We start from the raw sequence: 23,080 nt of genomic DNA on the forward strand, positions 1-23,080 counted from the left end.
TGTCAATATTGGAAAAATGTCAGTTAAAAAAAAAAATGCCAATTTTTATCACTTATGAGAAACTGTCGTCCCACAATGTCAAGATAATTATATTCTAAACCTACTAGGAGAACCATGCATCATGGCGGAGGCATACCCGTCTCCATAGCAACATTCATAGTTTTCTTCTATCTCTCTCTTTGTTTCTAGACTTGTGAAAAGAATTGCTTCTTCAAAGGAGTGCTGGAAAACTGTAAATGCGCCGATCCTCGCTACCGATACGATAACTCGATCCCTGTGTGCAACACTTCGATTCCCAGAATAGGTAACAGACATCGTGTGAATACATAGTTGCTATAAGTAATAACAAAGGATTACCCACTTCTGCGATGATAACGATTTACTTTACGTTTTTTCATATTCGATTTGCAGGTAAATCAAAATAGTCATCCGATGCCATGGTGTACATGTACTTAGTATATCTTACCAACTTTTCAGTATAATCGGATGCACGCAAACCCGACACATGATTCTGTTATTATCATTATTATTATTATTATCATCATCATCATCATTTTAATTATTATTGTCATTATTATTATCAATATTATGACTATTATTATCATCATCATCATCATCATCATCATCATTATTATTATTATCATTGTTGTTGTTGTTGTTGATGTTGTTGTTTGCGGGAGCCTGAAATCGGAAGAGAGATCCTTGTCAACATGAATCATACGATTTTGGCGGGCATGCAAAACATCTGATTTGTGGCCATGGTGTTATTCCTACTTTTTGAGACGACCATGATTTCATCTTCAAACATATAAAGTCAAAAGAAGCTGCGTATCTCGATCATTGAAGAAAGAAATTCACCGTGGATATCAATGCATAGCACCATTTGTCTTTCATCATTCCTTGTAAATAAGTCTTCAAATTAGCACTTATGTTTCAGATGTCATGCATCCTGATTGCAAAATTGATTGAGATAGCTTGTCGAGTTCGTTGCTTGATTTTTAGATCCTCTATAATAAAGTAGTAATATTTGCATCTTTTTGCCTTGCAGACGAGTGTGTTGATCAGATTGAGGAAAATTATACCCTGGGTTTAATTCCGTGCAACTGCACAATGCCTTGCCGGTAAGTATGTCCATACCCATCGCCCTTATTTTACGCAGACACGCATAGACGCTAATCAAATGCAGTCAAAAATATTATATACTGAGTATACAATTACCAAGTCACACACATTTCAATCAAGTGACTAAGATTGCCACCACTATAGCTGAAGCCCTATGTCCTTATTTTACACGCGTATATAGTATACTTGCGTGTAAAGGTGTAGGTTCTGGGATCGAATCCTGCCCGAAGCATGCACCCCCAGGACCAGATATCTCAGCTTTATTCGTAAACTAACATGGTACATGCTATTACGGCGCAATCACAAAGTCGGTACATAAAATGAAAGAGCGTTAAAAGGAATCAGCATTAAAAATTGAAATAAAGGTTTTATGATTATAGAAGTATTGCTATACAAATAAACCTAAATCTTAGAGAAAAAAAATAACAATGAATCAGGGCAACTGTCGAATCCTGTCATGAGAATAGAGGCAAGTCTCGCTTACAGAACGTTCCATTCGCTGTGCATATTATGAAGAGTGTAGATAATATACAAGGATACGCATTTTGCAGGTCAATTACGATTATTATTATCACCATTTATTTCTATAATTCTTATTATTATCTACAATTCGTTGTATACAATGATGTGCTCGAGCTTTTTTAAGTGTTGTTATACAAACTTTGTAAGACTTTCCAACATACATCCGATTTCGAATCAATCCCTGCGATGTGGATACTGCAGATTTGCATATTGAAACATGTTTGTGTACATACAACTGTATTCTCTTCCGCCTCTGTCCAATTCATGCAGTCAACAAAACTATCATTACACGATATCCGAAGCTCACTGGCCCAACGATGGATATATGGTAAGATTTAATGAATTCTATTTATTTGAAAAACCTGCAGACGGATGTTGTCATCTTTGAATTTAAAGTTGACGAAGTTTGTATGCATAATGTAAGAATGTAGGCCTACTTCTGTTGATGTACATGGATGTTACTTTACAGTACAATATAATAGGCAATTGCGTGATCAAACGTGAAACAGATGTCCTATAGGAGATAATCCATGTGTGCTGTCGAAACGTATTCCATAATAAAAGTTGTGTTGGTTTTAATGTGTTGGTAAATTCTGCTTTCCCCTCAGTTTATGTGGCGTGATGTTGAAATCTTGTTTACTACTTTCGATTAAGTTTTGCTTTAATTTTTTTTTAGTTTGTTTGTTGAAGCTAGTGTCGCATCTTTTGATTTGAAATGTGCTCTGTAAATTAGATTTGCTTTCAAATCAAGATTGGTTGTGAAAAAAAAAATCATCTTGACTGATTCCTAATGAACTTGATGCTGTACACCAACTTGACCTCTCTCGACATAATTTTGCCTTCGATACGAGGCTTACTTACTGTTTTTCTCGATCAAAAAAAAAAAAGTCATTTAGAAGTCTGCTTAACTGTCCGTTAACGTTATATTTTGTACGCTTTTAAAACATCCGAGTCAGAACTGACCCGGAACTGGGTCCGCTGGGGTCACACACCACCATTCCGGGTCAAAAATGACTTGGAATTTGGTAATGAAGACCCCGAATTGAGTCACCCTAACCGAATTCATGACGCTGAATGGGTCATATCTGACCCCATTCCTTGTCATTTTTTACCCGGAACGGTGTGTGACCCCAACGGACCCAGTTCCGGGTCAGTTCTGACTCGGATGTTTTAAGAGTGTAGGAATGGGTCCTATACCGTCTGTCGTATTTCATTTTTTCAATGTTTTCTCACTTTCAGGAAGAAGTCAAGGAGGGAATCGCAGAAATATCAGACTCACTTAGAAGACAGCTTACTCAGGATCCCAATTTTATTGAGTGAGTAGAGCTGGCCCATGAGGTACACGCCCATGCAAGAAAGCTTTGAACGTGTAATGATGGTTGTCGTATGGCGACATCGAATATCGATGAGAGCATAATCATTATGTACTGATACGGTCTTACAGGCCTACAATAATTATAATGCTCTCTGCGTTTGGAGTTTCTGGTTTAAAACTATTGGCAGAGGTGACTCAAAATAGTACAATTGGAGGCACCGCGGGGCTCATGGTTTCACACGAAACTCGAAATTAGGCAGAATAATGATATAATTGTTTGACATTCTCAGTAATAAAAAAAATACTCTAGTGTACACAGAGGAAGCGAAAAATGAGACAAGAAGTGGTGAATGCGATGTTCGTGTAGTAGATGAATCCTACTGTGTTCGTCGAAGCAGTGCGTGATATCACAATTATTGTTTTTATGACATCGTTTCACAACTCTTTGGGAAATGTTGTCATAAAAAGTGGCGTCATTTCCCAAACAGTATAATAATGGAGTATCAAACATTTCCAACACTCTGAAATAGTTGAAAATATAATCACGCGAAACTCTCTTAAACAACTACTATACAACGCTATTTTCGAGACCCTGTAGAATATTGCTCAGGTGGGGATTTCTTATCAAGTATTTTGTCGAGTCCACCGGAGGTGAGGGGAGATTGAAGATCGCCTACGGCGTCTGTCCGTCCGACGTCCGTCCGCCCGCAAAACAAACTTTTTGTGCCCAATGTTAAAGGGATAGTACAGTATTTGTGGAGATGAGAGTTGGGCTTTTAACTTTTTGCGAGATACCTAGAAAACACTTATGATATAGTACAGAGCATACCCATTCCAAGAGGAATTCAAAGTTTATTTGATGAAAATCGGGTTTGGAAAAACAGAGTAAAACAAAGCGATCGTAAAAAAGTGTGGGTCCCACACTTTATCAGAATCGGTCTGTTTTGGATATCTCAGCCATTTCAAAAACCAATTTTCATCAAATAAACGTTAAATTCCTCATGGAATTACATGCCCTTTCATATTTCATAAAAGTTTCTTATTATCTCACCAAAAAAATGTTAGAAACCTGAAATTACGTCTCAACCAAAACTATACAATCCCTTTAAGTTTTTCCGGCGTGTTTCGATTGTTGATATGGCTCATAATTTTTGATGTATAATGCGATGTCCGTTTGTGAGAAAACTTGGTTGGTAGATGTTTCTTGGGGAGTTGAAGGTCACCACAAGGTCAAAGGTCACAGACAGGGGGTCAATGAGCTTTTAGGGCTTAATGTTAAGTTTTTACGGCGCGTTTTGATTATGGCTCATAACTTTTGATCCCTATTTGCGTTTGTGACCAAACTTGGATGGTAGACGTCCCTTGGGGAGTTGAAGTTCATACAAGGTCAAAGGTCACAGACAGGGGTCAATGAACTTTTAGGGCTCAATGTTAATTTTTTTCGGCGCGGTTTGATTATGGCTCATAACTTTTGATCCATATGTCCGTTGGTGACCAAACGTGGCTGGTAAATGTCCCTTGGGGAGTTGAAGGTCACCACAAGGTCAAAGGTCATGGGCGAGGTCAATGAACTTCCGAGAGTTAGAAAAACAATACTTTTTCTACGCGAATGGGCGGGACACATTTTGGCACTTGCTCTGTTTTTTGTTTTTGTTGGTTTTTTTTTTCAGTAATACCGATATAAGATATATTTATTCAACTTTCTAATTTCATCAGCACCATCATAATCATTATCTGTGTGTTTTTCTACACTATTATATTCCCGCAGAGATAATGTGGTTAAAGTCGGCGTTTTCTACGACAATCTGCAGTTCCAGTATATATACCAGACGCCAGCTTACGACGTAAGTATAATGCTCGAGCCTTTTCTGTATCACAGTTGGTGATTTCGCGCGCTGCAACCTGCGAAATCGTTAATGAGAAGACCTAGCGGCAAATAACGTATAATATGACTGATATTGGGCAAACTCAAAACGATATGAGGGCTTTTTGGCTCTCTCCTTGTGAAATGTGAGCCCTCATAAAGAGTGAAATGAGTCGGACTTCAGAAGTTGTAAGCGTTGAAGAAGGATATTCATTTCACTATTTGTAGTTAGATACTGCAGTGATCTGACGCTACTTCAATCCAGCGAAGACGCCAGGGAGAGGCACAATGATTTACTCTTAGGATATCGTAGTCGGGTCTTACAGAAAAAAAAAAGATATCATCAAAGATATATCAATTGAAACTGTAAAATGATTGGTGTACCAGATATCATTTGATGTTTTCTTCGTTACCTTCATCCGCAAAGAATTCATCTCTCAAAGTAAGCACTACATAGGGCACATAACGAAAGCCTTCTTTCTTCATGACTTAATAATCTCTTCTTTCAATCATTTTCCTCTTCTCTTTTTCTGTGTAATTACACATACAAGCTTTATAGTGTGAAAATATGACTATACCTATTGTATTCTGTAACCGGTTCTCACATTTTCTCTCTCTCCCCCCCCCCCCCCCCCCCCCCATAGTGGTATTCCCTGGTCAGTGACCTCGGCGGCCAGGTCGGGCTTTGGATCGGCGTGTCCGTCTTGACCATCTTCGAGTTCGTCGAGCTGGTCTACGACCTGTTTAAACTCTGCTTCATGAAAATGATGGATCCACGGTTGAAAAAGAGGAGCGGCGCCTCTCGGAATGACGTCATGTCGCTGGACGTGAAAAACGCTGGCTCTGGGGAAAAGAACGTAGTCTTCTCACAAGGATTTCAGTGACCGTCAATAATCGGGGATATTATACCTGTTATGAATTGAAGAGACACTTATCGACGTCCTGTGTAAGGCGTATGATCTCCATATAAACTTTCAGAGTTCCTCGCTTTGCTGGAACAAATACAGGTGACACTGATGACCTTGTGGTAAACACAAAATGGATACTGTTGGTGAGGAATCTTTTCAGGAATTGTGCGCACGCGCAGTAGTTTGGTATTTGCAACAACGTTGTAGCCACCATGAAAAAGGACAACTCGCTATTGCTGAAAGGGACAGATTGCACAAGTCAGAGAAATTGATCCTGTAAATATAAATTATATATATGAGCCAAAGGTATATCACTGTTTATTATAACAACTCGGATATAATAATACAATATTTTATCATTTCCACGTAAAAGAAGGATTCATAACGAAATGAAATGCATCAAGATTCCATAAACACCAGCATTTAAAAGTCAGTAAGTTACATTTCAAGTTACATTACAAAGCCTTAGTTACATTTTCTCGCATTACCTTTGAATGGCTCTAAAGTTCTCTAACTATGAACTTTAAGAAAGCGATACAAGTGATGCAACAGTTTATCGGTGTAATGCAAGTGCAATACATATTTGGAACGGATATTAAAAATTGAGGAATTGCTACACATGGTAATCGTTCGGAACATGATGATGCTGAGTGCTGGTTCTACAACGTGGAACAGCAGCTTTATTGCATTTTTGGTCAGAAGATTGTCAGTTATGTTATTATGTATACGATACTCACATTTCTTGTTCCACAAATAGTGGAGAGTCTAAATAAGAACTACGTTTCACCAGGCGTACCGGGCATTTTATTACATCTTTATGGCAAATGGCTGAAATATCAGGACAAAAAAAAAATCAATACTTTAATGCTTGATGACAATCATTTTAGAGCGCTTAAGTCAGACAAGAAGTCAGGGAAAGCAATATCATTATGTTTCCCTCGTGTAAGATTCGCATTTCTTTTTTATAGCTCGTGCGTGACAGGAGTTTTAATTCGTGTTTCTTGTGACGAAACGAAACGAAATCTTAGACCAGTATACGTTATACATTGTATACGATTTGATAATGTTCATCATGAAAGAGGTCGGCGTTTTAGACAAAATAAGAAAGGTTATGTTGAATATCAATGATGCAGTGTTATAGAATGTCATTTTAATTGATCAAAAGTGGGAAAGAATATTGATGACGGTATAACAGAGATGAGGAACACTCTCATGTAGAATGCCCTTTGACGATTAACAATTATGGAAAATCAAAATCTAATATCAATTTTATAAGGTCAATGGGCAAAGTGATGTTTATGTGGTGACCTAAAGAAAATGAAACCTCTGAAACACTATTACGTGGTTACCACACTTTCTGATGCATATGTTTTTTATTTATAAGTGTATGTTCCTGTTCCTGTAGCTGCATTTATGATACTTTATGTGAAATATAAGTCCATCTGCTATGATAATATTTTAATAGAAAAATGGATGTCAACAAATACTCTAACGAAGTCGTCAGAGATTTTGATTTTTATCGTTAATATAATAATCACTGATTTCATTGTTTTGTTTTGGCAACATATCTACATCTAAGTCTTTTGAGATTACTAATATCATGGAGCTATACTAGATCCATGGTGATATCCAACAAATAGCAGGAGAACGTTGTACGCTTACTTTCGTAGTAGGAAAAAAACGGTTACTGAAGTTATAATTGTATGGTGATATTTGCTTCAAAACAGCGAAAATTACGAGCAGAAATTACATGCCCCCCCCCCCGTCACTGCAGAGTTGTCGCCCTGCTGAAAGCTAGAATCAATTCAATTTGCGTAACTTATGTTTTCTTAAAATTTGCCTATTTGAAATTAAAATTTTGAACAAAAGCGGACTAACGATGAAGAAAGGAAGCTGATTGTGTAAGATTTAACACGGATTCTATTGGAGTTGCTTTCTTGAGCTCAACCAAAATGGATTTTCTTTACGTTCATTCAAGGCAATATCAATCATGATCCATTCATTTTCTTCATACAAACTCCACTCCGTATATAGACTCGAACCTCTCTCCTTGTGTGAGCGTGTATAGGTTTATCTAAAACTGAGGTGCAATGTTCATCTTACACGAGTATTAGAATCGAAGGTGACAATGATGCTTTTATAAATTCCATGTCAAACTTGAATGATGTACTAAAAAAAAGCATAGCGCGAATCTACATTATCATCATTGTATTTTGCGTTTATATACACGTCTCTCGGATCGTTTCACTTGTCTTTTGTAATGGGGATAAACACCCTTCTTTCATCGAATGCAATAGATAATGAAATTCAAAATTTGAAAGATAAAGTAAGCCTATGTCAGATGATTTATATACAGTGTATTGTAATGTCCTCTTTGACGCCTCAGCTGACGACGCACAATGATTCTCATAGTGCACAATGAAGCATACGCGTACTTGTTAATAGCGTGGCCAATAATTACGGGTTAAGGTGCATTCACACTGCATTCGACGCGACAGCACGACACGACACAACGACACGACACACGACAAAAACAAATTACTCCAGTGCAAACCCAATGAGACCGTTCACATTTCAAGCATGTCGTGTCGTCCTTCCTGATTCGACGAGGACACGACATAATTTGTCGATTAAGCAAATCGCTCACAGAGCGATTTTTCAAGCACGACACACGACACTCTTCGCGGGGGTAAAGTTTTAGCCAATCACAAACAAGTATCCTCTTGTTAAGTTTGCTCGTGTCGCTGGAAGCGGGAAACAGGCGAAGCCTCTCTATGGACTTTTACATACAAATACCAAAGTTGTAATCGCTTAACTTTTTCAGTCCCACTGGCATATGTAAGAAACTGCGTTGTTAACACATTGGAGTCAGTGCAAAGTATTAAAGTTGTGCAGATAACGATTACAGTCAGTATGCAGAAGGAACGGCCGGAGCTCGCGAAGAACATTGCGCACATCACGTGAGTTAGCCTAATTTAGTGTGTCACGGCCCGTCAAATCAAACATTCTGGCGGTGCGGCGGCCCCAAACCAGGCTCTCCATCCAGTCTCGATCTCCAGACTACCACCAGAGATATTCTAACATTTGTATTGTAGAATTGTTGAACTTTTTACGAAGTTAACCCTCAACTCCAACTTCCAAGTCAAGCTGCCTTCGAACTTTCGAAGTCGTTACAATTAAAGGTAAGACAATCAGAACGAGAGTGTCAGTAACATAAAAAACATTAACTTTAAGTTTAAAAAATTAAGAATGTGTGTACGTCTAACAACTCTAACGTTAGAGTCCAAGTCCAATTCATGAGATTGAAGTTATAAAAATTCGGACAGACTGAAGAGTCTTAGACACATCATGATCATTTACTTTAACAAGTTAGAGTAATAGGATCTAGCTAGGCTAATATACACAGGCCAGTCGCTGTACGTAGATTCGTTTTCGCACAGCGTAGTAACAGCGTCTGGTTGGGCTAGATCTAGACCGACGCCGCAACGGTGCATGATTTTGGTAACATGTCATTGACGTTGTTTTGAAATTAAATGTGATGATAATCAAGACATTTATTTTAGGTCTAGACTCTAGATCTAAATCAACTTAAATTTGAAATGATGTTTTTGTGTAAATCATAAAATGCATTTCTATCTAACTTTTACTTGTCCGCGATACTACCCAGTCATGATTTTGAATGCTACAGTCCGCAGCCCCATACGCTATGCGTATACGTATGATATGGGGCTGGTCGCAGTAACTTGCTTGTGTTCATGTGTAGTACGGTACCGTATTACCGTATAGTAGTCATGTGCTTTTTTAGCCCGACCAGACAGACGATGTTACTACGCTATGACGTACCATGTACAGCGACTGGGCTGTGTATAGTTAGTGCTTTTTTAGATCCTAGCCACTCTAAATTAGTAGAAATTTGTCGAAGGGGATCCTTATTCGTGGTCAGAGATAAAGCAAGCCTACCATACAACCTTGATGCATTTAAAAAAACCTAAAGTATCGTAGAATTTCTTAACTAGAAAAATATCGTGTAGCAATTGCCAATACCCAGGTAACAAATAGAACTGTAAGAAGGCCCTCTGTAGATGTAATTCATTATTGTATTCAATAAAGATTCATGTTGTCACATTAAAAAAAGAAAGAAGATATTTTAAGTAAGAGATTGCATGAAGAGACTGTTTAGTGTTCAATTGTGTTAAGTGTTAACGTTAGAGTTACATAGCTTCCTTAAGCTGAGGAAAGCTACTCTGGCCTTTACTGTCTAATATAAATCTTGCATAAACAGTAACTTTATAGGCTCTAGAGCTAACGTTCGTTAGGTTATATTTACCGGTACTTATTTTGATTACCGGTAACTTTTACCAGGTACACAAATGTCAGTGAACTTTCAGAAAAATTAAACAAAGTTGATTACTGGTACCGGTACCGGTACTCACAGTTTGCTTAACACTCATGTACATGTATTTATAAGCCTATATATCCAGAAAAGGATTTGTATTTTATATAAATTTTCCTATTTGTGCACTGATTTATAACACAGACATAATTTTCCTGATTTATATCTAGGGGATAATTCTAGGAGCAGCACCACTACAAGCAGGAGCCGAGTCCCCACAAACAAAGGCAGCACCGCTACCATAACAACTGTAGCAGCTAACATCCCAGGAACATCAGCAGCACCTCTCGACGCAACAGCAGCATTAGCAGAGCCTGTAAAGTGCGACCGTAGCAGCTGAACTTCTGCATACAATTGTAGAGGCACAGCCTCTACGTACTACGGTACTGTAGCAACAGAGCCTCTATGCATGGTACCCGGTACCGTAAAACTGTACATTTGTAGCAGCATGACCCTAACTTACAACTGTAGCAGCTGAGACTGTCAGACTGTAGCAGCAGACTAGCCTCTACGTACAATTGCAGAGAGTAGTGGTGATGAGGATGTTTTTCCTTCTGCCTATAATGGTAAGTTTGATTCATAATAAGTGATTACCGGTACTTGTGGATCATACAGTGTACCGGGTACCAGGTATTAACAAACATTTCTCTGGTTTGCATAGTACTATGTAGGTGAATGGAATGGGTTGTTTATTACTGTCAGTGGAACAGATGATTGGACTATATCATGTCATTTGACAGAAATCACTGTTTTGATATCTGGAATGTAATACTTGTACATTTATTGTAATGTGGATCTTATCTAACTTTACTGTCAAATATCTTATGTAGATATTAACCTGGTGATGACAGGCTGATGTTGATATTACAAGCTCTTCCCTAGACACCTGCCCGAGTATACTTGGGGCAAGTTTTTAATGGCCTTACTTAATTATTTCATTTATAGCAATGTTGAATGCTGCTCAATGTAGTAAAAGATTGTAACCAGAAAAAGAGGAAAATGCTAGCACTTTATGTTTTTACGTGAAAAATATCACATTTCTAATCAATGCGTATCAGTTATTATTTGCCTTTGCCAACCCAAAGGTGTAAAAGCTCAAACCAATTGCACTTGAATTACTGTGCTCTTCAGAGATCAGCAGACTTTGATGACAATTTGCAGTTCAAATAGGTATGCTGTAGCTATTTTCATTTTGTCTCACATAGTGTTGTAGTTGATTGCCTGTGAAGAATGTTATTTGTTTTTTCTTCTGAAATTGTGCTTAACTCTAAGAAATACTCTTCTTCACATTTTTTTTTCAAACCTGCAAGTATATGTAATGTTTTATTACATAGTGTATGACACAACTGTCAAATTTCTTACTGAAATTGTCCGTACAAGTTTTTGTATTTTTTGAACCACCGTAGGCATAGATGTTCTTGTCAAGTGGAAGAGGGACGGTTCTATGAATCCTGTCAGCTCAAGTGACCTCCATCATGCTCAACGGACCAAACTGCAAACGAGGTTCCTGCGTACATATGAGAAGTGAAAATGGCTGGTGGAAAGGGAGGGTGCTTCAAGTCTTCAACATACCCATGGATGGACGTAGAATGTCGGATGATGAGGGCATTCCTCTTTCTGCCTGAGGTAATTTGAATACATAGTTACCGATACTGATTTATTCTAGATCAATAACTGTACCGGTATCAAGAAAATTATGTTTCTATTCATTTTAAAATATGTAGAGATTTTTATGCATAGTATCATGTAGGTACAATGTACTTTCATTGCATTACCATTTGAATATAAATATTCAATTCTGTGTAATGAATAAAATGAATGTTGTAATTGTAGTTTGTAATGACTGTAGGATGCTGAAGATTGTTAGCTTTCCACTTCCTTTCTTTAAAAGTCTGATATTGATTATTACTTATTATGTCAATGTCTCTTCTCAGTCCAAAACAAAATCAATTACTGATAATTTGCTTTATGTGCATGTAATATACTGTATATTCTAGTGCCCATGATAGATGTTTGCAAGTATATCTAGTATAAATCTTGTAGATTCTACCCTCAGGATGCTCACATAATTTGTTCATTGATGCATTGCTTAAAACTTCCCCAGCAGTATCGTTACTTGTGACAGCAGTAGCAGAGCCTCAAAATCGATTTGTAACAGCTGAGTCCCCAGAAACATCAGCAGCACTGCTTGAAGTGGCAGCAGTAGCAGCAGCAGAGCCTGTACATACAGCCTTAGCAGCTGAGCCTCTGCCTCTAAGTACGACAGTTTAGCGGTAGAGCCTCTACTTACAACTGTAGCAACTGAGCCTCTACGTACCACTGTAGCAGCAGAGCCTCTACTTGCAACTTTAGCATCTGCACTTCCAGGAACATCAGCAACACTGCTAGAAGCAGCAGCAGCAACAGAAGCAGCGACTGCACAGCAATCGAACTGGTCTAGTAGTTATCTTTTAAATTACAAGATCAATATAGGGAGTTCTCCATAATTATAATACACCAGTTGTTTCAACTCAGATTGGAAATGGTAGCACACAGTGTAACTGTTCGGTTGATTCCAATGATTTATCTTATCATGGATAAACGTCCAATGATTTGTTTATCTGCCGTCACACTTTATATGTGCATACGTAGTACATTATTAAGTCTTTGTAATTGTACTACATGTACATATCGTGTCATCTGCAATGGTAGCTATAACAAAAGCATGTTTTCGTCCATTTTGCAATTAATAGAAAATTTTCTGAAAAATAGTAATGTAATGTGTAGAGGACATAGTACATGTTATTTTCACCATAGTATCCGCTACCCTGACGTATTATTGTTCCTAAATACTATGAACAAAGGAATTAAGAGTACTGGAGGTCTGGGTTATTTACACAGGAAAGCAATTTTCCCCTACAGAATAGTGCAACATTTATGAAAAATTGGAGAGAAATTAGGATGTTATGACATTAAATTTCACTTTTTGAGGGGGGGGGGGGGGGGGGGGGAGAGGAGCAATCATTTGTTAACCAGTCATTTTGAATATCTAAATGAGTAATCGTATAATGTACTCCCATCACGATTTATGAAACTTTATTTCATTCTTTTACATATACATGTACAAGCACGTTAAAACCAATCGGAACAATAATATTTTTCCTCAATTATGTGGGGTGGCTAGAAGGCAAGCTTTAAGGTCTAATAATTGAAATAAGAATTATTGATCATTTCTGTGGCAAAGATATGTAGAGAAAGTAAAGTCCCTCATATTGAGTATTAAACGACTGGTATTTTGTTTCCAATTTTCATCACCATTTTGTGGAGGTAAATAATTTACTTTGCCCTTTTAGATTATGTGAATTCTGGATCTCAGTTGAAATGCGATCCTTAATATCAAGTGAAACATATTCAAGCCATTGCTTTTTACAACCTCAAGAAAATAAGTTCATTCAGGGAGATGAAAGACATCCTGCTTGACCCAAAACTTGCATCTTTTGGATGTAATTCTCTACAGTATATAATCTCATGTTCAAGCCAAGAGAGACACCAACTATCAAATTACTTTACTTGGCCTTTCCAAAACGTGCATTTGTTTGCTAGGATACTGCGCCTGCTGGGGTGGAAAAGTATTCAGTGAACTTTTCTCGGAAACTATATGCCATAGTTGCAAATGAGTCACCTGTTGCCAAGTATCTGTACGAAGAATATTAAAGCATACATTTATTTGTGTGTGGTCCATGAACTTTATCTTCCCAACCCCGAAAAAGTCATTCAGGGATATTGCCCTTAAATATTTTTCAGATGAAAAGAACAATTTACATATTTTCAATATACCATTCATTGTTTCAATGAACAAAGATTGTTAACTCATACCGAAGTAGGGAACAATTTCATCGGTCTCAAACATTTTTGCCTACAGTATCTGAACAATTCACATGAGCCAATGTAACATTGATTTGATTTTGATTTGATTTGATTTGTTTCTGCTTAATTCCGTTACATCAGATAGGATCATGTACATGTCATTTATGACAAACAGTATATCAACACATAGTTTTTAGTACAATTATACAAGACAAATACAAATATACTAGCTTATGGAACTTAAACAGAAGGGTCTCCAAAATAAGCCGAGGCTTGACGGTATGGAGACTATATGCTTACCTACTCTGAATAGAATAGGGAATAGAGAAAGAGAGAAATAGGGAAGGGTATAGGGGAAAAAGGGAAAGTTACAGAGTGTATGGGTACCACTCAACTACTTTACAATGATAGTAATGATGATAAATACAGTATGATAATGATATTAAAGTTAACACGTTCAGTTGCCTTTGCCGGAGTAATGACCAAATATGCACTATGAAAATAATAATGTGTGAATACAAAATATCTTATACATATTGTTATCTGGCATTGAACAAAATATATCGTGTTTGTTTTATGTACGCAGTAATGGTAAGGCACATCGTACACATACATGCTCATATAATATACATGATGTTCCTATCCTATATTGGACATTGCACATTGGGCTGTAACTAAAATTTAAAGTCTCACTTGCAGATTTATAACTTCCTCACAGAGAAAATTTTAATATGTTATAGGAACGAATGGCTCGAGCATTTTGAGACTGCTTATAACACGCAGATCTTTTAGACTATAATGTGATCTAGATGTTGAAAAGGTATGAATAGAGAGGTGGGTTATAATGAGCAAATGCTCTAGGTTGACATAGGTCCTTTAAGAAGAGTATAATATTGTACTAAAAAAAACCTTTAAAATGTAGATCAGATGTTAAAGGTACTGTGGTATCTTTGTGAGTAAATTCCCATATCATTCCCACCTGATTCATAATTCAGATTTTTAAGTGTAAAGTTAGCATTATTTTACAAGTTTCTTATTTTTGTGAATATCTGATGATGATCCAATTTGTGGGATTTGAAGTCCAATGTGTTTCCCTCCCTTGGGTCTCATTGTTTACAGGTATGAAACTGGTGTATTCTGTGTTTGTACATAATGCATTATTTATCAATGTGCATGTTTACCAGACATCCGTCCTCTGTTAGAGTACAATTTCAAGATGAGATAATATTGATTTGTTGATATAAAACAGTGACGAAAATATACTTGCAATATATCAATATCTCGGCAACAACTTTAGATGGAAGGCAATTATTTGTTAGCCGATTCAATTAAATTTGGTATACTTCTGATCTCATTTTAATGCAGTATCAAAGGGGAGTGACAGTCCGTAGTGGGTTAGATGGCGTTCTATCAAAAAATTTTATGTCGTCTGAAATAGCACATGGAATATTCAGAAAGTTGGTTTGAGAGAAATCAGTCTAATTGCTGTATATATGGGAAAAGAAAATACATGTACATGTACTTGTATATAGGACTATTAAAATTCAATGTCCAACTAGAATCAGACTCAGTGCCACTGTTGAATCTGACCTGTAAATTTATGTGGTGATTTTATGCCGTTTCAATTAACATTGAAATATAGGCCTATTCTGTGAAAATTTGAAATTGCATTTCTTTCGTTTTGTTTATGAATTTTACTCTGAAGTGTAATATGATCTGAGTTGATCTCATAACGATCAGTGTTTGCTTGTTTGTTTGTTTGTTCGTTCGTTTGTATGTTTTAGGGAGATTAAAATAACGTAGAAACCAAAAATGTGATGAATTGATAAAGTCAGTCTTATTAATTTCTCATCTCCAAAGATGTTTCAAGCTCGCACAGAACGATTTGACTTGTGCGTCACAGGTTTCCAATGATTGCAATCCCGTGACATATAGAATGTTGGTGTTCATCATGATCTGTTAGCAACTGTGTCCATATCCAGCAGTGAAACGAATGTGCGTGTATGTGTGTATGTGTATGAGCGTGTGTTCGTGTGTATGTGTGTGTGTGTGTGTGTGTGTGTGAGTGTGTGTGTGTGTGTGTGTGTGTGTGCCTGCACGTGTATGAAACAAAGAACACAAAATACTACAGAGTGTCAGTAAATATACATTATATTTTAATATTATTATTCAAAAAGTGTAACATTCATTAATCATCTACGAAGGTGGTGATATGGATCATCTTTTTATAATAATTCATCAGTCTCACCTAAGGCAAATTGCCATTCTCTCGAGGGAAGATATTGCCGCTCGGAAAGTGGTGGATTGCTTCTCTATGTCGTCACTGATGAGGTGATGGAGTTGCGTGAACTCGTCAACACCCATTCTGAAGTAACCATAAAACCTGTCTTCATGACTCAGTAATTCTCTCACCAAGTGGATATATTCCCCCAGCGATGACGTTTTTTGGTTTATCTCATGCACCCATTCTCTTCTTCCTACTACAAACAAATACGAGCAGGCGATAATCGCAGCTTCCTCATCATCAAATACGGGGGCCGCCATTTTGATTGTTTGTTGCCATGGTAATGGTATTAGATGGGCTACGTTTATCAACTTTCCCCTGTTTAAACGGCTTTCGATAGCCCTTTGGAAAGCCCTTTCAATAGCCCTTTCGGTGAGCCCTTTCCAAAGCCCTGACTGCCTGTACTATTAATGTGCCGCTTATTTTCTAAGAAGGGACGGCGAAAAGCAATTACCATCATAAAGACATATCTTCCTCTGAGAGTGACGAGTCATGATGCTATGCCACATGAATCATTCGCCTTCCTATCTGTGAGGCAGCTCCAGTTTAGCACATACTTCAAATATTTCTGAGAGGCGGCATGAGACTTTGGCTGCGTTTATCAACTTTCCCCTGTTTAAACGGCTTTCGATAGCCCTTTCCAAAGCCCTTTAGAAACGGCTTTCAAAATAGTTGCGTTTATCAACTCTCTTCGCGAACACATTTTTTTTTTTTAATTGGCCTGTCACTGCAAAGCTGCATTGCGCTATTCAACCCAAGGAGAAGTACAAGTACTGAAGTACAAGACTACAAAGCCGTTTCAAAACAGCTTTGCGTTTATCAACTTCCAAAAGGCTTTTACAAACAGGTTTCTGAAAGCCTGTTTAGGAAACCTGTTTGGATAGCCACAAATTTGGGGCTTTCGAAAAGGCTTTCCTAAAGGGCTTTCAAAACAGCTTTGCGTTTATCAACTCGTAAAAATTCCTTGAAAGCTGTTTGGATAACCTGTTTCTGCCGAGAAAAGGAGTTGATAAACGCACCCATGGACTAAAAATCGAATGACATCCAACACGACATTTATGGGTGTGTCGTGCACAGTGTGAACGGAAAATCGAATGTCGTGTCGAAGTGTCGTGTCGTTGTGTCGTGTCGTGCTGTCGTGTCGAATGCAATGTGAATGCACCTTTATTCGGACAAAACCCGCAGGTGCTGGGTTCATAATTTATAATAAGATGCTACACGAAATATAAGTATGTGCTAATAAATTGGTTGATAAAGACCAGGAAGGAATACAAATTAATTGAAGATTGTGCACGTGGAATCGACCCGAGCAATATACATGTTTATTAATGTATTTATTTATATTCTTCAGTGTTTTTTTTTATTATAGTTCATGAACGTGGCATTATATTCGCAATAGGTTATCAGAGTATAATTGGTATGTGATGTATTATCAACACTGCACGTTATCTATTAACAATCGCATCTTGAGAGATATCATTCAAAATAACTGAAAATCATGTTTTTGGTATGATTTGTCATAATGACTGTACATTTTTTTTAAAGGCATGTTATAAAATAGTGTAATGGATCCTAATCAAGTGATTGGCCGAGATCTATCACATGACAAGTCTTTTATTCTGCCTAAAGGCTCAACTTTTCTTTTCACACTCGGCTTCCCCTCGTGTGTTTCCGACTGTTCCGAAGTTGCAATCGGGTGGATAGTTCTCACTTACAACCTGTGCATCGTGCATCATTAATGTGTATTGTATACATGCTCTTCATGTTCGAAATGTAGCTATGTCTTTCTCTAACCGGGTGATACTACATAGGCTGTTTTTAGATGACAAACTCATATTTGTACAGTGAACAAAAGTTATGAAATTAAACTTTTCTTGATAATAATGATTGCATTTTTATCTTCATTTAAAGAGCGTTTTTTTTTCTAGCTACATTTTTTTTTCACAAACAAGAAAATAGCATATAAAATACACAACTATGACAACCAATCACACTTAATGCTCACCCAAACAAACGACAATAACGTCACTGAACGTGCACGCCATCCTAACGTAGAGCGTTCGACATAATACTGAACCAACGTATACATCTTCCTTCTTGGAAAGATTCCGTATTTTCGAGAATACCAGAGTAAACAAAATACCAGTTCAATAGTTGTTTTTGTTTCTTGTATGTTGAGAACGGCATGAAAAAAAATGCATGTGATATCATCTTTGTCATTTTCTATTCCAGAACAAACATGTTGCTTTAAAAAGTGTCATTTTTTTTTTTTCATTGATTAAACTCTTGAATCTCATACATACGTCAACATCACTCAATATTGATAGGTACATTTTGGTTTTACAGTATGAATGATGATGATGATGATGATGATGATGATGATGATTATCATCATAATCATTATTACCTTATTTTTTTTCTCATTTTCCCACTAAGGTTATTTTAACGCCGTATGGACATTGAAGGAGGTAAAACAATATTGAGCAGATGCAGTGGCTATTTTTTTTTTTTTGTCAGAGTGGAAATCGAATGATTTGTATCATGCTTATAATTCTTACTATCATTTTACAGCAGTGTTCCGTGACCCCCCCCCCCCCCAAAAAAAAAAATAATAATAATTAGAACAACAAAAAAAAGTAAATCACTGAATAACTTACTCGCTCCTTTGCTAAAAACGCGTGCCTACCGGCGGCATTATTTTTTACCCACAATCAAAAAACTATCAATGGGTGGCGAAGATATTGATCGGTCTCGCCTCTTCACTTAGGGTCTTTGATCTGACTCGACTAAAGACCGACTAGTGTAGTATATTGTTTCGTTCAATTACGTTCATCGTGTTCATAATGATTAATATCTGGCCCCAGCAGTTGGTGTAATTAGCAGCTAATTCCCTTCCTCCCCATCCCGCTCCTGGTGATTATTAATTTTCTCCAGCGGACTCAAGGATTTATGCTCCTTTGCCAACATTATTGCCATGTCGGATAATCTAAGCATTAACTCTTCAGTTTCAGTGGAGCGCCTCTTGTAGACAAAGTTAAAAATGGTCATGAAAAGTCCGCATAGATTTTCGGTCAATTTCAATAACGCGTGATCATTAATGATCAGACATTAATCATACTGTGCTATAATGCTTTATACTGCATGGGTTCGGAGCCGCAAACAACACTGCAGGCCCACAAGACAGAAAGACTTGGTTTTCTAGCTACTGCGTTGTTACCAAATTGCGTTTTATAAACACAAACTTTCTTTAATGTTAATGCACGTATGATCTGATGACGAAAGACGTTAGCCTGCGTGCATATGATATGTCTGTCTGTCTCTGTGATAGCAATATTATTACCGAATACAGCCAACTCTTTGCTAGTTAGCGATCACCTGTCAGTCATTTTGGGCTGTCAACCAACTAACAAACGATTTTTCAGTATTACTTGATATTTCCACGTTCGGTAATTGTTGGACAAAGTCGGTAAAAGGCGTCAACTTTTAAACTTGTATGCAACACTCTTCAAATACATCTTTATTTGCTTGGTAATCTTTGTGAACTGATGAGGAATTGAGCCTATATCATTAGCACTGTTTGCCTATTTGTTGTACTCCATTGATTCACCCCCCCCCCCCACACACACACACACATTTACGACCACGATCAACGATGATAGCTTTTGCTGTTCTCAGCAAACATAATCTTGAAAGATATTTGTATACAGATAATGGAACAGGCACATTGGTGAATGTGATTCCCGATTACCTTGTCCCGTAATGTAATTACGATAAAGGTGCTGCAATCGTGTATTACTATACTACAAGCCTACTACATTTTGTACTACTACTACTACTACTACTACTACTACTACTACTATTACTATTATATCAATGATGATAATGATGTCATAATGATTATTAGAAATAACGACAAATTGCTTAATTGTAAGTAGAATCAAGTAACATAATATATAAATATATATATATATATATATATATATATGACAATGAAACCGTTCTACTGTCGGATCACTCCACTGTCTCGCAATTTTTAAATAATGAACCCTTTAATAAAAAATACCGAATTCAGATGGATTCAGGATCACAAGCGAAAACTTTTGTTGCTTGGCCAATGTCTGACCTTTCCTAAAAATTTCGTTAAGATCAACTTTAAACATAAATTTGCTAAGGACACATACCAGAGCCGGATAACGCACAGAAAAAAGAAACAACAACAAAATCATAACGCACACAAACAAATAAGCATAATATTCTTCCTCGGCAATTAAGAGTTTTATGACATCGTGGTCTGGCCAAGGAGGTATGGTGATCAATACATCTTTGGCCTGGCCATACAAAGAGGTTCAAGAAATGGAGTAACAACAGTCTTATTCCCTTTGAACCAATCCTAGATGTGGCAAAAAAGGGGTATTCAAAGCTTTATGCATGGTCTGGCGAAGCGTCGCGACAACCCTTCCCTTGGCAGCTGTCTCGTAAGGATTGCGCAATAGCAATATCATGGTGCTGAAGAACCAAGTGGCCAGGCATATAGACCGATTCAATTTCGATGACCTATTCACCTACCGCCGCTAGCGGCGCTATAGCGGCCGCCATAACTGGGGGCCAACGGGGCTTCCCAGCGAGCTAGCTACCCATCAGCGAGTTGCACTTGCAACTCAGCAGCCTAGCGTACCCATCGCGCATAGTTAGCCGAGCGCGAGCGCTGCGCCGCGGCCGGCGACCGCTGGCGCCGCGCTAATATTGTGATTGTTTACTCACTGTGTGGAAAAGTCATTCAGCGGCTTTTAATGCCATTCTGTTGGACAATTTGAGTGATTCAGACATATTGATCTACTTTGAAGGCTTCAAAGGAAAGATCAGGAAAGCACATTGTGCAGTTGTTGGGTGCACAAATAACAGAAAAAACTGGAAATGGAAGCTACACGGCAGTGTGTGAAATTCAGACACCGCTGACGCATAACAAACTAAGGCAAAATTAAAGACAATTAAGTGAAATACATCGGTATAAAAATGCAAAGATTTCAAAACAAACTATGTCTTCTAGATTCTCTAATTAGGTTATCACTGCATATTCGTAAAATGTTGTTCATCTTAGAAGACAAGTTTAGATCAAAGAATATGATAATTCACTGTTTTGTTTTGTTTTATCCTTGGTGTCCTACTTGCCAAAGTTAGAATACACTTCCTGGCTAGACTTTATTATTATGACAAACATTTTACAGCCTACACTACAGCTAAATAAATGTTTCAAGATGCGTTAAATTCTTATATTGTTTTCACTTCTTCAATGTTCAGCACTGAATTGACCATCTAGGCCTATTCAATTTTGGCCTGGAACTCTGAATTTGACTTTTGATAAAGTGATACCATTAAACCATGGATGGTGGCAAACATCCGTTTCACAATAATACTAAGAAAGTATGACTTAAAAATCACTTTTGTAGATTGTCCATGTGTTAGCATGATGCTATTTAAGGTTACTTAGACCTCAAACAGTAGAAGTTTTGCTTGTAGACATCAGGCGACGTAGTCGTAACTTAACTTAAGTTTAGGCATATTATACGGTCTAGAAACGCCTAGATTTATATTCCGTTTGGTTTATTCAGTTATAGGCTTGCCTGAAGTTATCGACATCCGAAAATGATATAGGATGTAGGGTTCTAGAAGTCAATAGGTCTAGATCTAGTCTGGAATCTTGCCTAGATTTCTAGACAAGATCTAATGTTAGACAGATTCTACCCTGCAACTGGCCCAACACTCCCCGAGTAAAGGCAAAAGCCTGCCCTAAAAAGGTTGAATTAACCGATAGGCTAGCTTGTAATTTATCGTGCCATAATCGAGCTCAAGATTCTTATTCATTATTTGTATTTAATTATATCAGTTAACTTGACAACAGCCTAGGCTTATTAGCAAGACGTCTGCCTGTCCCTAGCAACAATTCTCCCCAGCGGCTTTTATTCTCTTGCAAGTCTTACACGAATGTGAATATACCGTACGGGGCTTACACGCGAGTACCCAAGTCATCGCCAAAGAAATAGAGTCTACAAACATTCACGGATCGTACCGATATTTACCTTGAAATTCAAGTTTTGGCTACAGCCGTATGTCATCTACCCATTCGCTCATAGTCGGTATAAGTTGTTTAATTTCATTCATTTTTAATTAGCTAGCGAAGAAAAAATGTAGACTCTTGTTGTCACAAAGCCAGATGCGTCGATCGCTGCTAGCGCCAGAGATAGCTAGCTGGCCGGCTAGCGCCGGGTGGTAAAAGCACTGGCTGCCGCTGGCACCCTTGCCACGCACGCAGGGCGCTTGCCAACCCGGCCTGTTTGGCCCCCAGTTATGGCGTCGCCTTAAGAGGGCGCACTTCCATGAACAGTCGCTTGAATCGGTCTATATCACGGCAGTCGTGCGACTGGTGAGTGCCGAACTCAGGATCCGTTCTCATACAGTAGTATGTGTGTACTACGTGTTTGCAAATTAAGTTGGCATTGGATCTTAACCACTTTTTGGAGCAATTTAGACAACACAGTCTATTAGCATGCCGTATTGATTCCCATATTTTTCGTGATCGAGCGAGCTGATCGTGCCAGCCCGACATACCGGTATCGATGTTAGTACGTGGTTAGGTACCGGTATCGCAATATTCAGCGGACTGTAACCTATTGCATTAGGATTTTTTTTTTTCTTCTGATTTTTGTCAACCTCATGAGAGTAAGGTGATGGCGCGATAGTTAACACGAGAAGAGTTTGCAAAGTGATGTTTCCCCTGAATTTGTACAACAGGCCACAGATCTCCTACCCTTTTACTAAGCTAGCACGA

General features: G+C 37.8%; 1 protein-coding gene across 1 annotated transcript in view; it reads left to right on the forward strand.

The window, feature by feature from the left end:
* Nucleotides 1-5,971, forward strand: part of LOC139715472 (epithelial sodium channel subunit beta-like) — a 31,392-nt gene extending 25,421 nt beyond the window's left edge. The window contains exons 7-12 of the mRNA XM_071627045.1: nucleotides 190-304; nucleotides 1,049-1,121; nucleotides 1,915-1,972; nucleotides 2,884-2,960; nucleotides 4,728-4,803; nucleotides 5,468-5,971. Of these exons, the coding sequence (XP_071483146.1) occupies nucleotides 190-304; nucleotides 1,049-1,121; nucleotides 1,915-1,972; nucleotides 2,884-2,960; nucleotides 4,728-4,803; nucleotides 5,468-5,707 (639 nt within the window). The 3' untranslated portion in view covers nucleotides 5,708-5,971. The remainder of the gene's footprint in view (nucleotides 1-189; nucleotides 305-1,048; nucleotides 1,122-1,914; nucleotides 1,973-2,883; nucleotides 2,961-4,727; nucleotides 4,804-5,467) is intronic.
* The last annotated feature ends 17,109 nt before the right edge of the window (nucleotides 5,972-23,080 follow it).

The sequence above is a fragment of the Diadema antillarum genome, unplaced genomic scaffold (assembly GCF_040938485.1).
Source record: "Diadema antillarum isolate AM-2024a unplaced genomic scaffold, OU_Dant_1.0 scf00000049, whole genome shotgun sequence".
Classification (NCBI taxonomy): Eukaryota; Metazoa; Echinodermata; class Echinoidea; order Diadematoida; family Diadematidae; genus Diadema; species Diadema antillarum.